The sequence below is a fragment of the Mauremys reevesii genome, linkage group 5 (genome assembly GCF_016161935.1).
Source record: "Mauremys reevesii isolate NIE-2019 linkage group 5, ASM1616193v1, whole genome shotgun sequence".
Taxonomy (NCBI): domain Eukaryota; kingdom Metazoa; phylum Chordata; order Testudines; family Geoemydidae; genus Mauremys; species Mauremys reevesii.
Genome location: NC_052627.1, coordinates 42001879 through 42024322, shown reverse-complemented (window position 1 = coordinate 42024322; position 22444 = coordinate 42001879). Strand labels below are relative to the sequence as shown.

Here is a 22444-nt window from a genome sequence, read left to right as displayed (position 1 = left end):
TGATGTCAAGTCCTTAAAGAGCATTTTGACTGAGTTTGAAGTCTACTACTAGTACACAGAAAGATGGGCAACTACAAAAATGCAGAGCATAAACCAGTTTATCTTGTTAATTTAAATATTGTAAAATATGTACACTTTTATGTATAAATAATTGAAATATTTGTTTCAAGTATCGTGGGGTTCTATCTAACATTTTAGGCTTAATGCAGACATTGACACAATGGGTTCTGCCAGTTTACTTCTCATCAGTGAAGCAGTCATTCATCTCTATGCTGATTTTCCAAGGAAGATTTTGTCACACTGGACCGGAGTTTGTTTAAATCAATTTTCTCGGTAGGTAAAATTTCACAACAGCAGTATGAACTTTGCAAGTGACTTTAGGGCTGGGTAATATATATTTTAAAAAATTAAATAGAGTAAGAAAGTAACTGTGAAGAAATAACAGAGAATGAAAGTGTGGGAGATGTACTGTAATGGAGTAAGTATTATAAAAGAAAGTGCAGATTTCATTTACTGTTTCACTGTAGTTATTGCAAGCACAGCACAAACCTAGCTTCTCTCTTTTGTTGTCACTTATCTTTCTGAACGACTGGATTTGCTGCTTCTTTTCTTCTAAAATGCAAAGATTACAAAAGAGACACCTGGAAAAACACGGATGTGGTCTCTGTTCAAGCCTCCCCACCACCACAATCAGCTTCCACGCTCCTCCCCTGCCTTCTCTTTTCTTTCCTCAAAAGCAGTGCCTCATCCACCGGAATGCTGAACCCTTCTCTAAGGTAGCTCAGTCTCACCATGTCTCCATGCCAGGTTGTGCCATTCAACACAGCTTTGCAGGTACAAGGTTTTTTCAGACTCTGTACCATAAATACACACAAATGGCCTAAGTCAGGGGTTCTCAAACTTCATTACACTGCGACCCCCTTCTGACAACAAAAATTACTACATGACCTCAGGAAGGGGGCCAAAGCCTTAGCCCGCCCTATCCTGCCACCCCACGTGGGTGGCCAAAGCCCTGCTGCCCTGCAGCGGGGGCGGGGCAAAGTCAAAGTCCAAAGGCTTCAGCCCAAAGCAGGGGGCCTGTAATCTCAGACCCACTTCCCCAAGGCTGAAGCCCTCAGGCTTCAGCCCCAGACAGTGGGGCTCGGGCTTTGGCTTCGGCCCCTGGCCCCAGCAAGTCTAAACCAGCCCTGGCAACCCCATTAAAATGGGGTCATGACCCACTTCGGAGTCCCGACCCACAGTTTGAGAACCACTGGTCTAAGTAAAAGTGAGGAAGTTCTCTTTGCCAGGCTAGCAGCTCCCCGAGACCATTTTGTTGAGTGCGTATGGAGATGTTTTCATACATATTACACACACACACACACACACACACACACACTTACTTTTTACAGTACTGTTGACAAACATTTAACACAAGAGACCTTAGAACACACATGTAATGCACCAAGAAGGTTATTTTAAATGGAAGAGTTTAGGTCATACAAACTTAAAAACTTAAGTAATTAATATGAGAAGTCAATAAAAGTTCATGTTGTCAATGTTAGGATAAAATAAAAGTCCAGCCAGCCCAGCATGCACACTCCATAAATCCTCTGCATTGAAAGGAAGACGTGATCATATTTTGGGAAAAGGCATTACACCAGTGTGAAGTGCTCTGAGTCTTCAGCAATTAACAGGGTCAGGGAAAAATTCCTGGCTCTGTCACTCTCCCGCTATATAGCTATGGGCAAGTCCCTTCACCTGTCTCTCTGCTTCAGTTTCCTTATGTGTAAAATAGGGATAATACTACTTCCCCTACTTTGTCAAGTGTTTAGAGTTCTATGCATGAAAAATGCCAGGTGAGCTGCTATTCTAGAGTACAGTAAAAAAAACCAGTGTCACAGAGGGATACACACTACACAGATTTCCATAGGCTTAGGATGCTAAACAATAAAACCTGTAGTTTAAACCACTTAAGATTAGTTTAAACACCAAATTATTCCATTTAGCTGTTGGCTGTTAAAAGTAAATATCTAGTGAAATTAAGGGGATTTAGAGATTAAATCTCAGGGGTGTAGGATTCTGTCCTTGAAGCATGCATAGCTCCAAATTAAATCAATGGGAGCCATGCATGTGCATGCAAGGGCAGCATTTAGCCCTTAAAACTGGCTGAAATGTAAAAAGAATCAAATTCCTGAAACACACATTGAATGAAAAACAGATTTTGACCAATTCACAGTACTGATAAAGTGCTGTCATTTTCTTTCATGGTATAACAAGTCTCACTTATTTAATTAGTTATTGGAAAGAATATAAAGTTAGCTATGACGTTCTGACCATGTTACCTAGAGCAGTTGTTCTCAAACTAGGACCACTGCTTGTTCAGGGAAAGCCCTTGGCGGGCCGAGCCAGTTTGTTTACCTGCCGCATCCGCAGGTTCAGCCGATCGCAGCTCCCACTGGCCACGGTTCACCGCTCCAGGCTAATGGGGGCTGCAGGAAGCGGCGCAGGCCCCACTAGCTGCAGTTCGCCGCTCCAGGCCAATGGGGGCTGCATAAAGCGGCGTGGGCCGAGGGACGTGCTGGCCGCCCTTCCTGCGGCCCCCATTGGCCTGGAGTGGCGAACAGCGGCCAGTTGGAGCCGCAATCGGCCGAACCTGCGGACGTGGCTGGTAAACAAACCGGCCTGGCCCGTCAGGGGCTTTCCCTGAACAAGCAGCGGCCCTAGTTTGAGAACCACTGGCCTGCAGTGTATCAGATAGAATTCAGGAAGGGAGAAAATGGTCCAGTGGTTCTGATAGCCTGGGAATTAGGAGAACCTGCACAGACGAAATATTCCTGTATGATGTTGGGCAAGTCACTTAGTCTCTTTGTGCCTCAGTTCCCCATCTATGAAATGGGAATAAAAGTACGTTACAGGGCTGTTATGAGGTATTTAGATATTAGATAATAGGGGCGATATAAGTACCTACGTTTGTGAGGGGATATTAGAAACAATTTTTTGTTTGTTTGTTTCTACAGTGCTGAAGGTACCTAAAAGCTGCAGAGTGTTTAACATAAAAGTAACTAAAAAAGGAATTCTGAATACACAATTTAGCCCAAGAGCAAAACAAATTCCAGGACCATCAGAAAAATTCCCCCATCTGCAAAGCCCACCATCCAAACAAAAATCGATCAACTTTCCTTCAAGTTAAGGGCAAACAAGTTTTCAGCCTGGCCAAAAAGGATGCCACTAATGTTCTCTGGCAACTCCTTCCGAGAAAATTATCAGCTTCTCTTATATGGTGAGATTATCAGCAAAAATCTCAAAGAATGAAATGGTCCAATACTTGCAAGTGACTTCATCAGATATCAAAATATTTATCCAATACCACTCACATACCACTCACCTTTTGATTGTCTGAGGCAATCAGAGGTAAAAAAAAAGATTGAACTATGCTAATGTTCTTTTTGCACATCAACGAAAGGAGAATTAAAAATGTGACCCTCACAAACTGCTCTTTTCCAAAATTCTAGAATGCTGATGTAAATGAAGTATAATCTGTAGGTCACTGGTACAGATGGCCTCAGCAGTGACCCTCTCGAGGGCTGTCTGCATGCAATTACCCCAGCATTTCCCACATGGAGTTTTTGATAAACTGGAATCCTTTCCCACCATCCTGATAAAATGAGCCATATAAGAAAGTTGAAATGATTCCCCAGCTATTGCTGGTTTTCCAAAAATCATATCCATTGAACCTAACAGTCAATTGGATTATTTTACCAAGCTTCTAAAACCCAGAATAGATGGAAATCTGCCTATTGTTCTTCATATAACAATAGAAAAAAAATATCAGACTGAGGTCAGAGAAAGTACTAGTACTGAAATGAAATTCTTTTGTTGATCATGTTTTTTCTTTAACAGAAAATGGAAACAGTGCCATGTTCATTAACAGTACAGTTACGGTTCTCCTGCATTTCTATTATGATCATTTGTTTTTAGGGGTTTATAAATTTAAGATGATATAAACAACCCCAACTTGGTACATAAGGTCTCAGCTCAAGGATATTACAAAGCCCTGTCAAGCTTTTTTTAAACTAACACAAAACATACTTACATAGGTGCACATATGCACAAATATAATATATATACACATACAGACACAGAGAAAGTATTTTTAAAGTCTATTACATATAGCATCATACAAGAATTTAGAAACCGTTTAAGTGCAACAGATATGTAGTTTTAAAAAAGGGAAACTTGTATGACTTCTTAACATTTCTTAAAGTATCAAATTATTTGAGAAATCTTAAAAGTAGAGCCAAGCATGAAAAACAGCCTTTTTTGGATAATGTTATTATTTTCCACAGAATTATCAGAGTTAAATTACTGCTGTTCAGTGGTAACAGGTAAGCTATAGCAAAAAATGTGGGATCACCTCTTTCTCTAACACAGGAGAGAAGGCTGTTCACTGGATAAAACTAACCAAGATATGAGATGATCCTGTGACTCCCTGGCCCCAAAATCCAAGCTATCAACACTATTACCCTGTTGAATAAACACAGCTTTTGGAAAGACTAACCCTGTGAGGTCCTTGCTGGAAAGTCCCTGAGTAAATTATAACATTTGATGATGACATTCCTGTGTCTCTTGGAACTAATGAGAGGAAATAAGGGCAGGTCATTATGAGCCACTTGCCTTTACAACCGGCTGTAAAAGACAATGCAGACAGGAAGCTTCCCACCGAGATCAAGGTGCACAATCCCCCGCTAAAAATAAACAAGCGGTGATAGTCACATCTGCTGGAAAATGTCATTTGAGACTGAACTCCCAGGTGCTAAAGCAACAGGAAGAGAATGATGCAGTATTTCGGACTGCAAAAAGACCACAAAATAATAATTCAAGATTGGTGATGCATCACCTTTGGTGCTAAGATCCAGATAAACACCATGGAGCAGTAAGTTTACTTAAAAAAAAAAAAAAAACTGGAAGAATTTACATTTTCTCATATTTTCTATTTATCGCTCAGCTCCCAGCTTCAAATGCCATATGCTTTCTATAGGAGCCCTTCCTATCGAAAGTCACAGGAGAAAAAAAAATATAGAACAAGTTTTAATCACCATCTCTTTTCAAACCTTTTGGATCCCTCCTCCAGCAAGTCTCTCATGCTGGGATTAGGCATTGGCAGTGGAGTCCTGTTTGAAGTGCTTCCGCTACTTGTGACCAAGCACCATTACTAACAAGTTTAGGGTCAGGATGACACTGTGGCAGGGAAACACAGACAACAGATCAATACTTTCCTCCCTTAGTAGAGTGATATCCCTTTACTCCCTTGACCAACTGAGTAAGTTTAAAGTGAAGTCACAGAATCAATCACTGGGAGGATCCCTGCGCATTTTGGCCAAGAGTTTGACTCTTTGTCTTTGGGAAACTTGGTTCACCCAAGAAGGCCTGAGTGAATTCTTGATATTTTGATGTAGTCATGGTAACAATTTTGGATCAGCAGTCTCCCTGCATTAAAGTGTAGAATTTGGCCTTTATGGTATAGTGATGTAATAATTTAAAAAAAGAAGAGAAAGAAAGATAGCAAAGCTTCTGTTACCTTTCTTTATGGTGAAGCACGATGTAGCAATATATGGGGGGGGGGATATTTATGCTGTTATGCTTCATGAATGCTTGAGTATTTAATAGCAACACAATGGTACCATCAATAAAGCTGCAATATGTATTCTGAAATTTAATTCACTAACATGGGTTCTTGTCCTGAGCTGCTTTTTCTCTTCTATTTAATATCTGATTCTTACTATGAGTATCTTAGTTTCACACAAGACCATAAATCTACAAACTTAGAATGTCAACGTAAGTGTCATGGAGATGTGCTACAAGCAATTGTTCTCAGGAATGGGACACTATGTAAAATACAGCACAGTGATTACCACTACACATCAAATTACTTCATCTCTCACGGAATATATATTTCTGCTTTAAAATGAGATTATTCTCTATATACTTTTTATATTCTTCAAGAGTACCAGAATTACCAAACACCCAAGATTTTAATAACACACACATTTACATACATACTTTCAATTCTTCAGATTTTCCTTGCCTATATATATTTATCTTACCTTCAATTATCAACAATTTAGAGTACTGCCCAGGATAGTGGAAATATTGTTTCACATGATACTGTCTCTAAAAATGAGGAATTTTCCCATAGTGATGGAACTTAATGAGCTACTGATTCAATATCATCTACAGCAATGTTAAAAGAACCTTCTAATTACACTTACAATTGCAAGCTGCATTACTCTTCTTCAGACCTTAACTGAGGTACAGGGGCCAAATTAAGTCTTCCATCATCCTCAATCTTTCCAGACTACTGTACTCATTTCAGGAATCTGATTTGTCCTGCATACCCTGAAGTTTCACCTCACTTAAAAACTACCTGCTTCCAAATCAGGCATAAAAATACAAAAGTATGACAGAACGCTATTACTGAAAAATTGCTTACTTTCTCATTTTTACCATATAATTATAAAATAAATCGTGACACACACACACACCCCCCACGTTGCAAAACACTGATATAGTATTTAGAGCAGTATACACAAGTCATTGTCTCTATGGAATTTTAGTTTGTACTGATTTCGCTAGTGCTTTTTATGTAGCCTGTGGTAAAACTAGGCAAATATCTAGATGAGTTGATGTACCCCTGGAAGACCTCTGCATACTCCCAAGGGTACACGTGCCCCTGGTTGAGAACCACTGCAGTAGACCATATAGACCCCAGTTTGTACTAACCACAGAAATCTCTGTAAGTGTGATTCTCAAGTGCTTTGCCCCACAAGCAGAACTATAATCTGTCAGGTGACTGTATAGATAATTTCTTGTTCTCTGCTGAGACATTGTAGCGGTTGGGCAGAAAGAGACCCTCGTCCTGTGCATTGCAAAGATTGTAAGGTATATGAGTAGGCCTGGCATAATTCAGCCTCTCTGAAGGAGAAGGGTAGCCTCAATTCCTTAATTTGAGGAAGTTCCCCATGGTTTACACACCTACACTTTTGAGGTGCAGTTGAGTAGGAGAGCTCCATACCTCACAAATACTCTTAGAGGGTAGAGATATTCCACAAGCTACAGAGAAAGTGGGGATAATGCTTTGGAAAGCGGCAGTCCTTGCGCTTTTGTCACTAGTGGCAAAATATCTGAGAAGCAAGTAGCAGCAGCATAGCCAACTGGATATGGTTGCTCGGTGCCAAGTTTTTAGCACGTCCCAATTTCTGTGCAGATGGAAGAGAACTAGTACGTCAATATTAGTGGTGCTATTATGATTTAGAATGGTCTGGTTTTAGCTTTGTTACAGAAAAGTCAGCTTTGTTTATATAAAGAGAAGAGATGTAAAAAGAAACCCTACATAGTGAACTGGACTCAGAAGGTCTAAAAACGACAGGACCAACATGTCTGGGTTACCACGTGAGCTTCTACACTGTACATAGACAGGTGGAAGTGCAAACAGTGATATCTTCCCTCCTTATGCTCATTATTAGTAATTCCTTCTGTGCTGGAAGGAGGAACCCTAACACCCTACAATGTACCAGTGCTGAAGATACTAAAGCATATCTGATCTCCTTACCAGACTCATCAGGAGAGGGCTTGATTTGCTTAATAGGACTAAATTAAAATTAGAAATATTTGTGTGTGTGAGGGAGAAAAGAGCGGTATTGTGTTCCAATAGTAGCGTTCCTAGCATTTTTAATTATTTACATTTTATAATGAACATTTCCAGCCATGCTTTAAAACAGAGCCAATCTCCTTTCCACTTTATATCTACAAATCACCCTCACGACTCTCCACCTGAATCCTTAGTTAGTAAGCTGCCTTCTCTGGCTCAAGTTGGCTTTTATATGAACAAATGCTTTGTTCCTTAGCCCCGCTCCAGGACACCTGTCATGCCTGAGGAAAAAACAATCTTAGTGACTGCTTGTAAGGAAATGCACACACCACACATACTCACAGTATACCAATAATAGATTTGTATTTATATATACACACATGCACATTCTTTTCAAAACAGAATGTACAGGTTGATGGTGGGGGCGGTAGGGAAGGGAATTGGAAAGAAGCACCTAGAGAGAAATAAAAGTAATAAATATGTTTTTCTTATTCATAATGTTAGCTGCAAACTACTTCCTTACATCACTCATTTAGTCACCACTGCACACCACCACCCCAGGGCTGGCAAGTACTCATTCAAACGGAAACATTATTCATATATTTTGGGTATACCCAACCCTTTGAGTATTCTGGCATCAAACTAAGGAAGTTGTGGCTAAGGTGGTGAGGCCAGCATCGTCTAGAAAAAATGCAGCTGGTATATTAGAAGACTGAAATTGAGAAAGAAAGCCAGTAGTGGTTTAACCACCAACAACCAACACCAATGAAAACAAGGGTCTTTTTTCAATCTTGATTGACTGAATAAAGTAGGGTGCTAGCATACAGATTATGGTTCTAGCGCACATAAATGCATAGTACATTACAATATAATTAACCTTCAAAAGGGAACAATGTCCCAAATTAAGACAACAACAACATTTAATAGCATCAGAGTTCTACGTCCAAATTCAGCGCCAGGGTAAATGGGTTTAACCCCACTAAAAGGCTTACATGAAGGTTGAATTTGCCCCCTACTGTTTAAAGAATATTAGATTTTTAGAATGAAATAATAATAAACTGTATTCAAAATATCTAAAACTATCCAGTTGGAAAAACAAATATCTACTTAAATTACCAACATGCAAGGGTGAAATTAATTGTTACCTCTGGATACTTCTTTCTTTGGCTTTGTTGTTCAGTAACTTCCCTTATATGGGGCTCAATACTGCAAAGTGCTGGAGGCATTTATTCTTAGTGAGTAACACCTTACTCCATAAGAAGTCCCATTACTTTCTGTGGAGTAAGATACTTTTCAACATGACTAATGGTATCAGAATCTAGCCAAAACTGAAGTAAAGGAGCACCTCCAGGGACCTGGCAGACTCACAAAAACAAACTTGAAGGAAACAACAACACTAGCACAGAACAGGCTTACTAAAAATAATAATAATAAAAAAAACTGACACTCAGTGACCCACTGTATTTGATACTCTACCAGATACAGACTTTATACTGTTGTACACAGAAAATAGTTGACTTACGTTTCTAACATCTCTCCAGCAGAAATCTCTGCAAAGTAAGGGTGAGCATGAAAACTCCCACCATACCTGGATTTGTAGATAAATAGACAAATTGTGCTAAGACGGTAATTCATTTCAGTATTTTCAGACAAACCAGCTTGGTTTTCTTTTCTAGTCTCTTTTCTTTTATAAATTAGCATTACAAAGCATACAAATGATGCAGAGGGAGATTTTCTTTAGCAAGGATAACTGGAACGGAAGCCTTCAAATTCAACTGCTGAGATGGTGGAGCACAAACATATGGCTTTGGGGGAACAACTAAGTTCAGGATTTAACCACCTATATGAAGTAGTATTACTCTGATCAGAGGATTTCAGGGGCTGGAATTTATGTGTGGGATTGTCAGGAGCATCAGAAGCGGAATACAGTATTTCCAGCTTTCTTGCCAAATGTACAGTTCATTCAGTTCATTTTACACAGATTAAAAAAATCGTACTTTGGCCTCACACTTGATAGAAACATCAGAAATGTCAATAGGAAATCCCTCCGTACTTCCTGCCACCAAGACAAGTACAGACTATTTCCAAGACCAACATATGTTCGGCCTGACCCAAACTCATGAAAAGAAAATGTGTCAGCTCTTATCAAAACAGTCAAAGAGAGATTTTTAAAAATTCCAGTTAATTCCGTAATTTACCTGTAAAATCCCTGAAAGAGCAGGTATTACAAATGACTCTGCTATTCATATACAATTCCTCAAAGGCTCTCATGACCAAGACACCTTTCATCAGTTATGTTAAGGTTGCACTGGCAAGAATATTTATTCAAGTTAATGCGTTTTTCAGAAAGTCCAATCTCACTGATGTTAATTTTAAAAGAATAAACCAGACTGACATTTACTACGTGTGTATGTATATAACATGCTCTGTCTCGCTTACTCTCTGAATTAAAAGACTGTAAAGAAATCAGGTGTTCCAATGACACAAATGCAACCTCAAGAATACGCCTTTATCAGTGTATGACATCGTCAGCCCTTTAAGATGTCTATATAGACTTACATATCAGTTTCCCTGTGTTATGTTCTTTGTATCCAACAGACTAGTGATATTTTTGTAAACTAATGTAGCATGGAAATACTTTATCAACACGTATAAATATTTCTATTTATTTTATGCAATAATTTCTAATTCACCAGAATAGATTTTTTGTAGCTAAACCCTTTTTGAAGCTTCAAAAAGGGAAAATTAACTTGGTTGTTCTATTTAGAATTTCCTGCTGTCATTCTTGAAGATTTAAAAGCCAAGTTTTTATTGGTAAAAATAAGTGAGCATTATTTATGTTCAATTATTCCTTTCTGAGTGTATAGAAGCTTTAAAAGCTTCAGAAACAGATAGTGGGTCTTCTCCTTTTTAGAAGAAAATCCTAGCTGTGTACCATAATTGGTACAGGAAAATTTTGGAACCTGCCACATACGAAGTGACAGCACTATTAATGGTAATTATTCTAAAAAAAATAGTTCCTGTTCATTTTACAATGTTCAAAAAGAATTTCACAGCTACAATTTTTTAGATGACTACACATTTGCAGATATGAAATATATTTTTTAATAACCTAAGTATAAAATATGACTTTTTGGAAGCTGGTTAAATTTTTGGTCGTATCAATTTTAAACCTGAGTCTAGAAAAAGACATTAAATTATGCTTTAAAATTTGAAGAAATACATAAAACACACACTTGTGCAAGGCCATAACATAACAATTATGAGCTAAAATTTCACAGAGTGTAAGTCGGCATAGCTATATTTCATTCAATTGAACTATGCCATTTACACCACCTAAGGATCTTGACCAATAATTTTTAGCATTTAAACAGCAGTTTATATGTGTAAAAGACTGTAAACGCATCTACTTGAGGTAGGTGGGCAAATCGCCATCTCAATTTCATAGACGGTGAAACAGAAAGAAAGATGAAGTGACTTGCTGAAGGCTGCAAAGCAAGTCTGTGGCAGAACCTCAATAGTACTTAGGACTTCCTGACTCCTAGGGCTCTTTAATCATTCTTTCAGATCACGCTGCCTCTACAACACTGTAGTCGAAGAAAACTGAGTAGTCCGAATATTCAGAATACTATATACCTATGAACTTAGGATGGGGTTCATATTTCTGCTGTAGTGAAGGTGCTGCAACATGGGCATTGCAAGGGAAAAAGGAAAGTAAAAAAAGGAAAGGAGAGAAAGAACCAAGACGACTCCAGAAGTAAGGAAGACATCTTTTCTGAATAAATTGACCATCTGTTTCAACTCTCTGAAAAGTAAGCTTCCCTGAGAGAGAGAGAGAGAGAGAGAGAGAGAGAGAAGGGATGAGTTCTGAATGACAGATGAAAGAAATCAAAAGTTCAGGGCAAAATATCTATTAAATATAAAGATGCATGAGATTCAATTTGTTTCAAATTGAATACATCCGTAATGAAGAAAAGAACCTAATACTACTGGGAATGGCTAATTAAGATTTTTTTCCTGCCACAAGGTAATTAGTTTTAGTGTTCAGATACATCATACCAACCAAGAAGTAAGTGGTTGAAAAAAGATTCTAATTTTTTTAAAGGTACTCTCAATAAACAATATTTTTACTTAAACGATATAAAATAGCATTCTCTGGAGCTACCTGGAGTTTTAGGTTGTTTTTACTAGCAAAGCTCTTGTGTCAGTTTGAAGCGAAAGTCATGTTCCCACATGAAATATTAATGTTCTCATTTTACACTGATGGGCATGTTTCATTTCAACAAGCTGCAACATGCTATAATCACAGTAGCTTGTTCTCCTGGGGGAAATGCTACATTTTTAGGTCAAGATTTGAAAGAAAAAGCAGCCTTAATAGGATTATGCATTCAAGGTTAGCCTACAAACACCAAACAGTACTCTTTCTTCCATCCCCTTCCATTTTTTTTTACTATAAAGTAATTATATGTATTGTGAACTTTGGAACTAGTAAGAAATATTTAGATGTGTAGTTTTGGAACTAAGGTAATATTCAGCTATACAGTGAAGAAGGTGGTAGCTGGCTGCTTTATTCCATCCCTAAACTAGACAACAGAGCTGGGCAAGAACTGGAATTTCCATCCTTTCAGGCAAATATGAAGCCAGGAATCCTGGAAGTCACAGCTCTGCAGCAGCCCCCCAAGTGGGTTGCTCAGGAGCTGGCAGCTTGGAAGCCCTGGGAGCCTCTGTTCCATGAGAGCCCACCAGATGGGAACCAGGCAGGCATCAGCAGAACTGTCATCTAAATCGATGAATTCCCAAGGAGAATTTCAGTTTCTACAAATCAGCGTTTTCTGATGGAAAAACATTCCATTTGAAAAATGTTCAACCACCTCTGTTAAGGAAGCAAAAAAATTATGGTAATGCCATTAATTTCAGTCGCCTTTAAGTTGGAATTCTGCAACATCAAATGGAGTAATTTTAGCATCTGTAAATTGACAAAATCATACTCTTTAGATTTGCTCTTTCATAGTGTGTTCATACACTTGTTTTCCAAATAGGCACATCTACAATATTCACTGACAAGAAAGAACCCAATCCATTCTCTGAGACTATGGGATATAGCATAGCAACTTTACACTGTCATGCTGGCAAAATATGATCCTAGAACTGGTATACCTGGCCCCTGGAGCATTACTCTAGTGAAGGAGGAACTTCTGGTGGCATAGAGCCCACATTGTGGTTTTTATGTCATTCATTACCCTACACTATCTGTGCATGGGGGAAGGTACCATGGCAGGGGCTTCTCCATCCATCTGTCATACTGTTCCCTTGGAAACGGCTTGCAACAAACAACTTAGAACAGCCTAAAGGCTGCTCTAAATTAAACTGCCACACAGCTGTACCAAAAATAGTGAAGCACAAACAACATCCAATTGGCACATGGTTAACTGCCCTGTGTGCTTCTTGACTATAGCAGAAGATGGGAGCTGCTGTTTTCTTCCCTATAGGTCTGTTCCAAAGCCCACTGAAAAGTTAATGGAAAGAAGTGAGGATGGATAGTCTGGCAGATGGGACACTGGATGTGGATAAAGAACTGGGTTCAATTTCTGGTTCAGTCACCTGCTTCCTGTATGACTTTGGACATGTCATTTAATCTATCCTGTGCCTCAGTTCCCTATTAACACTTTGCTACCTCACAGGAGTGTTAAGAGGATAAAACCACTAATGACTGTGGGGCCCTCAAATGCTAGGCGATGAGGGCTATATAGGTGCCTAACTAGACAGACTTCAGTGGGTTCTATGTTATTGTTATGTCCAATTACATGTTTTCTATCAATTGCTTGTATCCAGCTAATACATACAAGTAACCCAGATTCACTTTGGTATAAAGATATATGCCAGTAATATTGAAAGAAAGCAGCTTCTCCACTGTTAAGATTGCAACAGCCTTTCTGCAAAGGAAGAGAAATTTTGTGACAACTCTTGGGGAAAGTACTTTTAATTGGAAAGTATGGTAGGGATTAGAGGACATGTTTGGTTTCAAAATCCCAACAGAGTGTCTAAGGAATGGAGAGAAACAGACAGACTTTTAAAAACACAAGCAGTTAAAAACCCAACTGTCCACTACAAGCCCAATTTTCGCAATTCTAGCTTTTCCATATCTAAACCAATCTACCTGATATTCGCTCTTGTATGCAGTGACAATTTGGGCCAATTCTGAAATGAATCAAATATAGTGTTTTTAAGACGTGGAAGTCAATAAAAAGCTTTGAATTTTTCTTTTAGGAAAAAAGGATGTATTCTCGGAAAGCATATCTTAAAAACAGCTTAAAATATAAACTCAGTTTATATTTTATTTAACTGTCCTCTGTGAAAATGAACATTTTGAAAATGAGGATGCTTAAATTTGGAGTTATTTGCTATGGACCTTTTAACCTCAGCTTACAATGGTGAGGTTCTTACAAGATCCTCAGTGGCTAAACCCAATGGGGTCTCCCTGTGAGCTCCTAAGACATATTAAAAGAATTTAAGGAGTACACAGGTGTAGCTTTGAAGTAATATGAAGTAGTTCTAGCAAGCAGGAGACCAATATTTCCCAGTTAATAAAGCTATGATCTAAAATGTAATCTAATTTACATCCTTCTAGAGAAGAAATAAATTCCATATGGCTAAGGTACTAGTATATTCACTTGGAGATTTGATCAAATGCTTGAGGAAATCTGACACAAAATTTCATTACACTGGAATCAGGGCTGTTATTACATGTGAAGCATCAGTAGCAGACGGGGGAGCAATAAAAGAATACTTAACAGTAAAAAAAAATCAGTAACTCAGAAAAAATTAGGTTATAGTGAAACTTTAAAAAAAAGGAAAAACAAACATTAAAAAGTGCAGAACTACACAGTTAAGGCCACTGAATAACAAACTGTGTCCCAAGACGCACCAATCACTTCCCATCAACCACAGCAACAACTTTGTTTCAACAGTAAATTCTTATGTTTATTTTTGGATCAAGGACTTTTTCTATGTGCTTGGAGAAATTTGCAGCTATAGGCACCTTTTATAGTTGTCTATCAAAAATGTGAACCTTAGAACACTGGTTTTGGAAATGGTGTTATACATACATATCTGTGATAGTGGAGTGTGATTTAGAATTTCATAACTACACTCACCTTTGTTCTTTCCATTTAAGTGGCATAATTTTATCTGTTAACTATGAGAGGTTTTTATACATAAATATGATAGTTCTTTGTCTTAACATCACCTCATGGGTGGCAGCACATGCAGTCTGTGAGTCTGAGCCAAAACCTCCAGTAATCACTCCCACTGACTTCAGTGAGCTTTGGATAAGACAGATTGTGAACAGAGGGACAATACTTGCCTTTGTTACCCTGCTTTTTTCCAATACACAGATTGGCAGTTAGAGCTGGATTTCTGCAGAGTGGCCTTAAATTATCTATAGATTCCCAATGGACTATTCCTCCTGTGTAGGGGAAGCTGAGACATTGTCAGTATGTGGCAAAGCTGAGCTGAACTACATCCAATCTTCTGCTGGAAGAAGGAGTCTCAAGTCAGTAGAATAAGTTAGACCAGGACCCATTCTGCTGTAACTTACACCAGAGTCAGGGGGCCCTGAAACAAGAAGCTGAATCAGGCTTTCTGTGGCCTCCCTTCTCCAGATCGGCCTGTCCATCACCATCAAGACAGGAATTTTCCCAGCTACTCTGCAGTTAAGAATAAGGCACTCTATGAACTTATGAACTATGAATAGATAACGCTTTGTCAGAGGAAAGCCAGATATTTTAAACATCCCTTCCACAGGCAGTGTTAAGGTTATTCAGATTCCTTTAAACATTTGTATAATTTCCATTTTTTTAAAAAACACATTTTACTTTATTACTTACTGTCTATTACAATTTTTTAATTTACAACTACAAGTTTTCAACCACTGCACTTGGTGCCTATAACAAAAGGACTGCCCTACATATACCTATCTCAGCCCACACACTCCTCAACGCCCTTAGTAAAGAGAGAAAAAGATGGGCTTCATAATATGCCCAGGAGTTTAACAAATCTGGTTTAGCTGTTAAACATTAAAAATCCAGGAAAGTAACACTTCAACATTCAGTTTTCCCCTTCTTATGTTACCGATGCATTTAAAAACAAACCAACAACATAACCACACAAAAATTACTATGCTTGGAAGAACTAGATTTTTATCTGGTAACATCAGTTTCACCATACACAACCTTGAAAACAACAACAAAAAAAGGGGGGGGCACCAGTAATCAAAATTTACAGATAGGCTAAAGTAAGAAAAATGCTGCTTGAAATCTTACTAGAGTTTGATTTACAGATATTGACTTTGGATATTTTGACATGTAATGTTGATAATGTGTGTTTTAACTGTTATAAAGCTCTACCTTTATGAATCGCAATATGTACCATCATTAAATATTTATTGTCTGACCCTCCTATTGTCAGGCTCCCCCATAATTTCCCACAACTGTGAAAATTCAAATAAATAAAAATCAGAAAAATGCTTGAAAATAAACATTGAAATTATCTGTCAAAATTATAAGAAAAAATAAAAATTGAATTCTGCCAAGCCAAAAAAATGAGCAATAATCCCTCCCTTCATGAACTATCATGAGAGGTACATGTCTAAACAGAGTAGCCTTGTAATGTTCCTGTAAACCCTGTTTTACCTTACCACATGTCTGTTTATTATAATTTATTTTGTCATATCTAAATCTGCATTGTGACCTTCCTGGGGCAGAAATCTTGCCTTTACTTGCTCTTTAAAGCATCTAGCACAATTTTAGGCTCTATCAAAACAATGAACAATTATGGTGATGATATTAACATTCATATTAACAACCTTAAGTCTAGTCTGAAAAACTTTTGTTGGTCTTTTGTCACTTTTTCATATAATATAAGACAACAGCAGAATCATTTACAATAGTGAGAGGGACACACTTTGAAAGGACTTACGTAGTACTTCAGAATAATTAAGATTACTAGAAACCTTCAAAACTAGCCTGCTAACGTCTCAGGCACAGCCTATTAAGTTTGACACAATAAGCTTTTTCTCCTGACTTGACTACTACAATTAATGTATCTGGTGTGCGCTGTCCCCTAGGACCACATAAGGGATTTTATAAACTGTTAGGACAAACGCTGACGTGCATCTAGCTTTGTTTATCACTGAAGCCAGGCCAAACACTGCTAATTGGAGTTCTTCTGCTACACAATGTTTATGTACTAATTAGTCCACTTCCTAAACCAAATGTTCCAAGAAAAACTAAGAATGCATGGCAAACTGCCACTAAGTTGCAGTAGCATCAAGCAGGCTGTATTCGTAAAACAGCAAGACATGGATAGGTAAGATATAATAAATGTATGTCTTTACAAGGTATACTGTAACACCTCTAACATAAGACTCTACTATCAGGTTGTTTTAAATATTAGTAGCTGAAACTGCAAGTCAGTGCAAAGGTCTTTATTTCCAGTTGTTAGTGAAAGTATTGAATTAGCGGAAGGGGGAAATGTAACGTTATATGAAACATGAATTAAAGAAAAAACGAATAAACATCTGAGGAAAAAAACAAAATAATTGTTTAACAATTTATTATTCTATAGTCGGACAGCAGCAGCAGTAGACTTCTGCTCTTATTCTAAAGTTTAGTGCTAAAGTGCTCAGTTTCAAAGATAAAGACCATCTTCCTATTAAATGGTTTACAAAGCACTATTATTCAGATAACTGAAGATAGCAAATTTACATAACTGTTTACAGGGCAAAATTCCAGTTCCATTTCAGAGGAAAGGAATGGAAAATGTCTGGGACTGCAGTGAAGGCAAATGTTAACTTTATGAAGGTAAAGTCTGACTTAAAAATGTATACTGTATTTGCTCTTTGGCATACAGATTATCATTAGTGTATGCTTGTAAAGGCCTTAGCACAGTGGGGTCCTGATCTGATTGGCTTCTCAGTGCTACTGCAATATCACGTTCAATATAAATATGTTAATAATCTACTGCTGCATCTGGGATAAGGAGGAGAATTTCTAGACTTGGGATTTTGAGCCTTACTCAGGGGATTCTGGTTTTGGATCTCAAATATTCATAAAATCTGTAACCTGTACATTCCATGTCACTCTGCTTGTGACATTCTTCTGAAGGCATAATTAGCTATGTTTACTTTCTGTGATTTGTATAATCGTATCATTTGGTGATCCCTTTCTGGCAGACCAAGCTGTGCAATATGTCTATACTCTCCCCTTGACTTTTTAATTTATGTATTTTCATAGCATACCAGGGTTGGAAGGGACCTCAGGAGGTCATCTAGTCCAACCCCCTACTCAAAGCAGGACCAATCCCCAGACAGATTTTTGCCCCAGATCTCTAAATGGCCCCCTCAAGGATTGAACTCATAACCCTGGGTTTAGCAGGCTAATGCTCAAACCACTGAGCTATCCCATTTAAAACAGGGATGGGGAATAACTGAGAAAGGAATTTGGTTTGGTTCCCGAACAAGAACACACAACACCAGCGGCTGAGAAGTACAACCCCCAGTACGCCATAGTGACTCGTACACATGCACACAATTGCCCTCTACTGGATGGAATGTGCCGAAGTCGTTCAAATACTTATAAGCAGGGCATCAGAGTCTTGAAGTCAAATCTGACACTGAAGTCCCAAATCCTCATCTCCAACCTGAAGCTTCCTCTGTAATTTACAAAGGGATTCAGCCCACAGCTGCCTCCCTGCTGCAAAGAGCCAGGAGGAGCCACTACCAGAGAGGGAGAAGCTGAGACTGGAGCTCACTCCTGATTGGGCCCAGGCTCCTCATAGCACTGGCCTTTTGTACAGCCTCTGCCTCAACGGCACAGAACTGGGGCTTAAAGAAGTCTCCTTTCCGGCCTCTCCCACCCCACCTCTGATGAGCCCCCAGCAGCAGTCCCCACCTCTTCCTCCCCCTTGATCCTGCCACCAGGATCAGAGGAGGCTTCTTTTCAACTTCCTCCTCTTTGCTGTCGCCACTGTCCCAGGCACCATGGGATCAGGTGAAGGGAGAGGCTGCTTCTAAACTGACCCCCTCTCCAGGGGGAAGGTTAAGAAAAGTGGGACAAATCCCCAAAAGGGGGGCGGGGGGGAAAAAGACAAAGGATAAATATTCTAAGTGTTGTTAAGGGAGGAGGATTCCCAAAGTGGAGGTAGGGAAATTTCCCAGAAAGGTGTATGTAGGCAGTGCAGTGCAGGGAAGGAAGGACAGCATGGGGGAACAAGAGTGGGTACATTAACTGACAGTAGATGGGAGGTTTCATCAATGCATTTTCTTTGTTAATAAAGCGTTGGTCTTTAAATGCCACACAACTTTGCTAGCTAAAAAGGCTCATTCTGTAGTCGGACAAGACTGTAATATTTGCCTCTTTCTGGTGAGCTTTTCACTCCCAGCCCATGGACTCTGACCAGATGGGTAACTCAGCCCTCATCATGAAATGAGTTTGACACCCAAGATTATATGTTCCCACTGCTGAACTAATGGAGCTTCTTTTTAAATTCAACCCTTTTATCAGTTACTAAAATAGGATCGCTGTGTCCTTCAAAGCCTTTAATCATAGAAAAACAATTACTCAGGACAATTTAGCACTGTCATGGAAAGGAACTAATTCAAACTATTAAAAGTATTTCTCAAACTGTTTCTCTCTATTTTTATATATATGTATATTAAACAGGCTCTCATGTACCTGGATTTTCTGTTTGTTTGTTAATTCAGGTCTTAATCTCTAGTATCACTAAAGGAAATAACTCACCTTTACAATTATGGGGAAGCCCCATTAGAACTCTGGAATACTTATTTAATTCAAAAGCACATCAGATTTTTGGTAAGAAAAGAGAGGCCATTAGTGTCTGCAGCTTTGTTTAGGGTTGTGGATGCCAAAGAATATAGTCAAAAGGTACATGTAATCAGTATCTGCAGAGTATAATTAAGAAGAAAGGACAACACTCCACACATGGTATGTATGACAAATATAAACAACTTCAGAAGTCTTTTTTAATGGTAGAACTCCTTGCAAAAAATATTCTCCTAAATATAACTGAATTTGTCAATAAACATTGAGAATACTGCCACAATGGTCAAAATTCTGACTTTATTTGTCACTTAAAAAAAATTTAAAAAGCCAAAATATTGGTAGGTCCTAATAAATCTCATTTAAGAACAAGAGCTTTAAAAATTAAACAAAAAACATGACAGCCGTTATTAATATTGACTATATAAAGCTGCTATATAGCTAACAGAAGCAGCACAAATTAACAGGCAAACCTTACCTCAAAGCAATACTGACATGATTTGACCTTATTTATGGAAAGTGAACAATCAAGAATGCAAACATGTTATTCTAGGTGTAAATTATTTTAGACAAAGGGAAGAAGAAATATTCCCCAAATGGAGAAGGACAGCATTATTAAGATATTTTCAGAAGTGCTCAGCGTTGATCTAATTGGGCTTAGCCTAACTGTTGACGTCAATAGAAACAGTTACATCAATGCTGACTGCTTCTGGAATTTTACTTAATTCCAAAACAGTCCTACAGGCAATGGAACATAATGACAAAATTAAAAAGAATAAAAGCTGTTGACAATTTCTCTTTAATTCAGTACATTATAATGGCTACATCAAGGAATAGGTGTAAAACCAAAGCTTATCACACTATGTTTCGGCTTTTCATTTTTGGTCTTGTCTACATGGGCAAATTTACTGGCATACTTATATCGGTATAATTGCACTGTTAGAGCTATACCAGTATAACTCTTCGAAGCGGACAGGAGGCTGCAGACGGGAGTTTGACAGAGGGAGGCCTATGATGGTTAGGAAGACCCGCAACACCTGTGCCAGCACTGTTTCTGTCTCCTCCACCTGCGCCTGTAGCCAGACAGAGCGCCTGAGCATGGATGCTTCTACTCAGATCCCGGTGTGGTCTTGCAGGGACCGTAACTGGCAATTCCCACTTACTGATATCCAGGCTGGGGGGGGCACCAGGTGCCTGCTGGTGGAATCTCTCAGGCAGCAGGTGGGAGAGCTACAGGAGGAGGTGGCTAGGTTGAGGAGCATCCAAATCCACGTGCAATTCCCGGACATTGTCCATGTGGAGACAGCTGAGGTAGCTGTCCCAGTACACAGGACTGCTGACACACCAGTGGTGGAGGAGGAGACGGCTCAGGGTGGACACTGGAAGCTGGTTACTTCTGGCAGCAGGAAGTGCTCCACCCCTGCTCCAAACCCTCCCACCGTGGTAACAGGAAACCGTTATGCTCTTCTTGATACAGGAGAGAAGGAATCACCCCCTCGTACTCCTAAAGCTGGGAGGTCTGCTGCCACCACTGCTAATAGGAAACTTAAGGTAGTGGTGGTCGGAGACTCTCTGCTGAGGGTGACAGAGGCACCCATCTGTCGCCCTGACAGTTCATCTCGGGAGGTATGCTGCCTGCCGGAGGCCTGTATCCGAGACGTTACGGAGGCATCGTCGAGGATTACCCAGCCCTCTGATTACTACCCCATGCTACTCATCCGTGTGGGCACAAATGACACTGTGAGGTGTGACACTGAGTGGTTCAAGAGTGACTACAGGGCTCTGGGAGTATGGATGAAGGAGTTTGGAGCGCATAGGGTATTCTCTTCCATCCTTCCTGTCAAAGATAGGGGCCCAGGCAGAGACAATAGCATAGTGGAGGTGAATGCCTGGCTGCGAAGATGGTGTCGCCAGGAGGGCTTTGGCGTCCTCGATCACGGGATGCTATTCCAGGAAGGACTGCTGGGCAGAGATGGCGTTCACCTTTCAAGGAGGGGAAGACCCTATTTGGACACAGTGTGGCTAACCTAGTGAGGAGGGCTTTAAATTAGGTTCAATGGGGACAGGTGAGCAAAGCCCACAGGTAAGTGGAGAACATGAAGACCTGGGAGATGGGTCGGAAATAGGAGGGAGCACGGGTTATAATGGCAGAGAGAAAGGAGGGTCAGGGCAAAACTGGGAGGCAAAATCAAATCAGTATCTTAGATGCCTATATACAAATGCGAGAAGTATGGGTGATAAGCAGGAAGAACTGGAAGTGCTAATAAATAAATACAACTATGACACTGTTGGCATCACCAAAACTAGGTGGGATAATACACATGATTGGAATGTTGGTATGGTTGGGTACAGCTTGCTCAGGAAGGATAGACAGGGGAAAAAGGGAGGAGGTGTTGCCTTATATATTAATAACGTACACACTTGGACTGAGGTGGAGATGGACCTAGGAGACAGACGTGTTGAGAGTCTCTGGGTTAGGCTAAAAGGGGTAAAAACCAAGGGTGATGTCATGCTAGGAGTCTACCACAGGGCACCTAACCAGGTGAAAGAGGTGGATGAGGCTTTTTTTTTTTTTAAAACAACTAACAAAATCATCCAAAGCTCAAGATTTGGTGGCGGTGATGGGGGACTTCAACTATCCAGATATATGTTGGGAAAATAACACAGCGGGGCACAGACTATCCAATAAGTTCTTGGACTGCATTGCAGACAATTTTTTATTTCAGAAGGTTGAAAAAGCTACTAGGGGGGAAGCTGTTTTAGATTTGATTTTAACAAATAGGGAGGAACTCATTCAGAATTTGAAAGTGGAAGGCAGCTTGGGTGAAAGTGACCATGAAATCAGAGTTCACAACTCTAAGGAAGGGTAGAAGGGAGTACAGCAAAACAGAGACAATGGATTTCAGGAAGGCGGATTTTGGTAAGCTCAGAGAGCTGATAGGTAAGGTCCCATGGGAATCAAGACTGAGGGGGGAAA

The 22444-nt window shown here is 39.5% G+C and overlaps 1 protein-coding gene across 9 annotated transcripts in view; it reads right to left on the bottom strand.

Annotated features, from left to right (window-relative positions):
* Positions 1-22444, bottom strand: part of SPATA5 (spermatogenesis associated 5) — a 310210-nt gene that overhangs the window by 119682 nt on the left and 168084 nt on the right. Inside the window, exon 15 of one of the 9 annotated variants that reach the window (XM_039541991.1) lies at positions 7889-7911. The exons of the other annotated variants lie outside the window; for them this stretch is intronic. Coding sequence (XP_039397925.1) covers positions 7906-7911 — 6 coding nt within the window. The 3' untranslated portion in view covers positions 7889-7905. Of the gene's footprint in view, positions 1-7888; positions 7912-22444 lie in introns of those variants that run through there. 9 annotated transcript variants of the gene reach the window in all.